At 54.8% G+C, this 1,184-nt stretch overlaps 1 protein-coding gene across 1 annotated transcript in view; it reads right to left on the reverse strand.

Moving 5' to 3' along the window:
* Positions 1-521, reverse strand: part of LOC109956816 (uncharacterized) — a 7,792-nt gene extending 7,271 nt beyond the window's left edge. The window contains exon 1 of the mRNA XM_020594179.1: positions 513-521. Coding sequence (XP_020449835.1) covers positions 513-521 — 9 coding nt within the window. The remainder of the gene's footprint in view (positions 1-512) is intronic.
* Positions 522-1,184: the final 663 nt, after the last annotated feature.

Genomic DNA, 1,184 nt, shown 5'->3' on the forward strand with positions numbered 1-1,184 from the left:
CCCATTGTCTCAGCCTCCTCGCCTCTGTCGCTTCTCCGGACCATGGACCTCCTCAACCCCGCACCTTCTCCACCACGCAGGTCAATGCACAGTCTCCCATTAACTGCATGTACTAACTCTGTCTCCTCAGCAACCTTCCACCACGACCAGCCCAGGAGTGAGTCTCAGTGTCCGCAGCCTGGCCTTTCCCTCATCATTCCACCACTAACTGTTATTCACCTTCTGCAGCTCGACACCCGGTCCCACTTCAACCTGGTTATTCACTTCCTTGTAAGATATCCCTGTAAATAAAACTGAGCCCTGCTTGCCCTGAAGTCAGCCCCCCGGGTCCGTCTTTTTTTTTTTGACTCGCTCACCTCTGTGTCCGAGCGGATCTAACAGAAAGAACTGGCCACCATAGACCCTGCTGACTCCGGTGCAAGTAGTGCACCGTCTAATGCACAACTGGCTCATTCACTACAGCAGCACCAACACGATCTGGCTACGCCAACACAACAAGTAGCACAACTCACCTCCATCATGCTGTCCCAACAAACTCAATCTGCCACCCGTTCTACCTATCCCCGCCCAGATCCTCCGATATCTGAACCGGACATTTTTGACGGCAATGTGGAGAAATGCCGGGGTTTTCTGCTGCAGTGCCGTTGTTCGAGCATCAACCACGGACATACCGTACTGACAGAGAAAAGATCAGCTATGTCATAAACCGTCTCCGAGGAAAAGCGCTGTCTTGGGCCGAGGCTGCGGACTCCAGTGGTCTACTCATCGGTACCACCATCACGGAATTCCTGGACGACATGAGGTCAGTTTTTTCTCCTTCATCCCACCAGAGCCAAGCATCTAGGGAGCTCATGACCATCCGTCAGGGGGCTCGGCGGATCCTGGACTATGCTGTTGACTTTCAGGTCCTTGCTATGCAGGCCGGCTGGGAGGACCGCCCATTATGTGAGGCCTTCTGGCACGGCCTCAACGATAATATTAAGGCCGAATTGAACACTAAGGACAAGCCCCCTGACCTTCACTCCCTAGTCGACTTGGCCATTCAAATCGACAGACAACTGGGTTTTTGTCATAAGGAACGAGCGGGGCAGCAGTCGGCTCCCCAAACTCAAGCCACAGCGGAACCACCAGTCGAGGCCCGGGCTCATCTCCGTATGGGGGCCTCCAATGCCGGCCCCCGCCGG

The sequence above is a fragment of the Monopterus albus genome, unplaced genomic scaffold, assembly GCF_001952655.1.
Source record: "Monopterus albus unplaced genomic scaffold, M_albus_1.0 scaffold22.1, whole genome shotgun sequence".
In the NCBI taxonomy this organism is placed as follows: domain Eukaryota; kingdom Metazoa; phylum Chordata; class Actinopteri; order Synbranchiformes; family Synbranchidae; genus Monopterus; species Monopterus albus.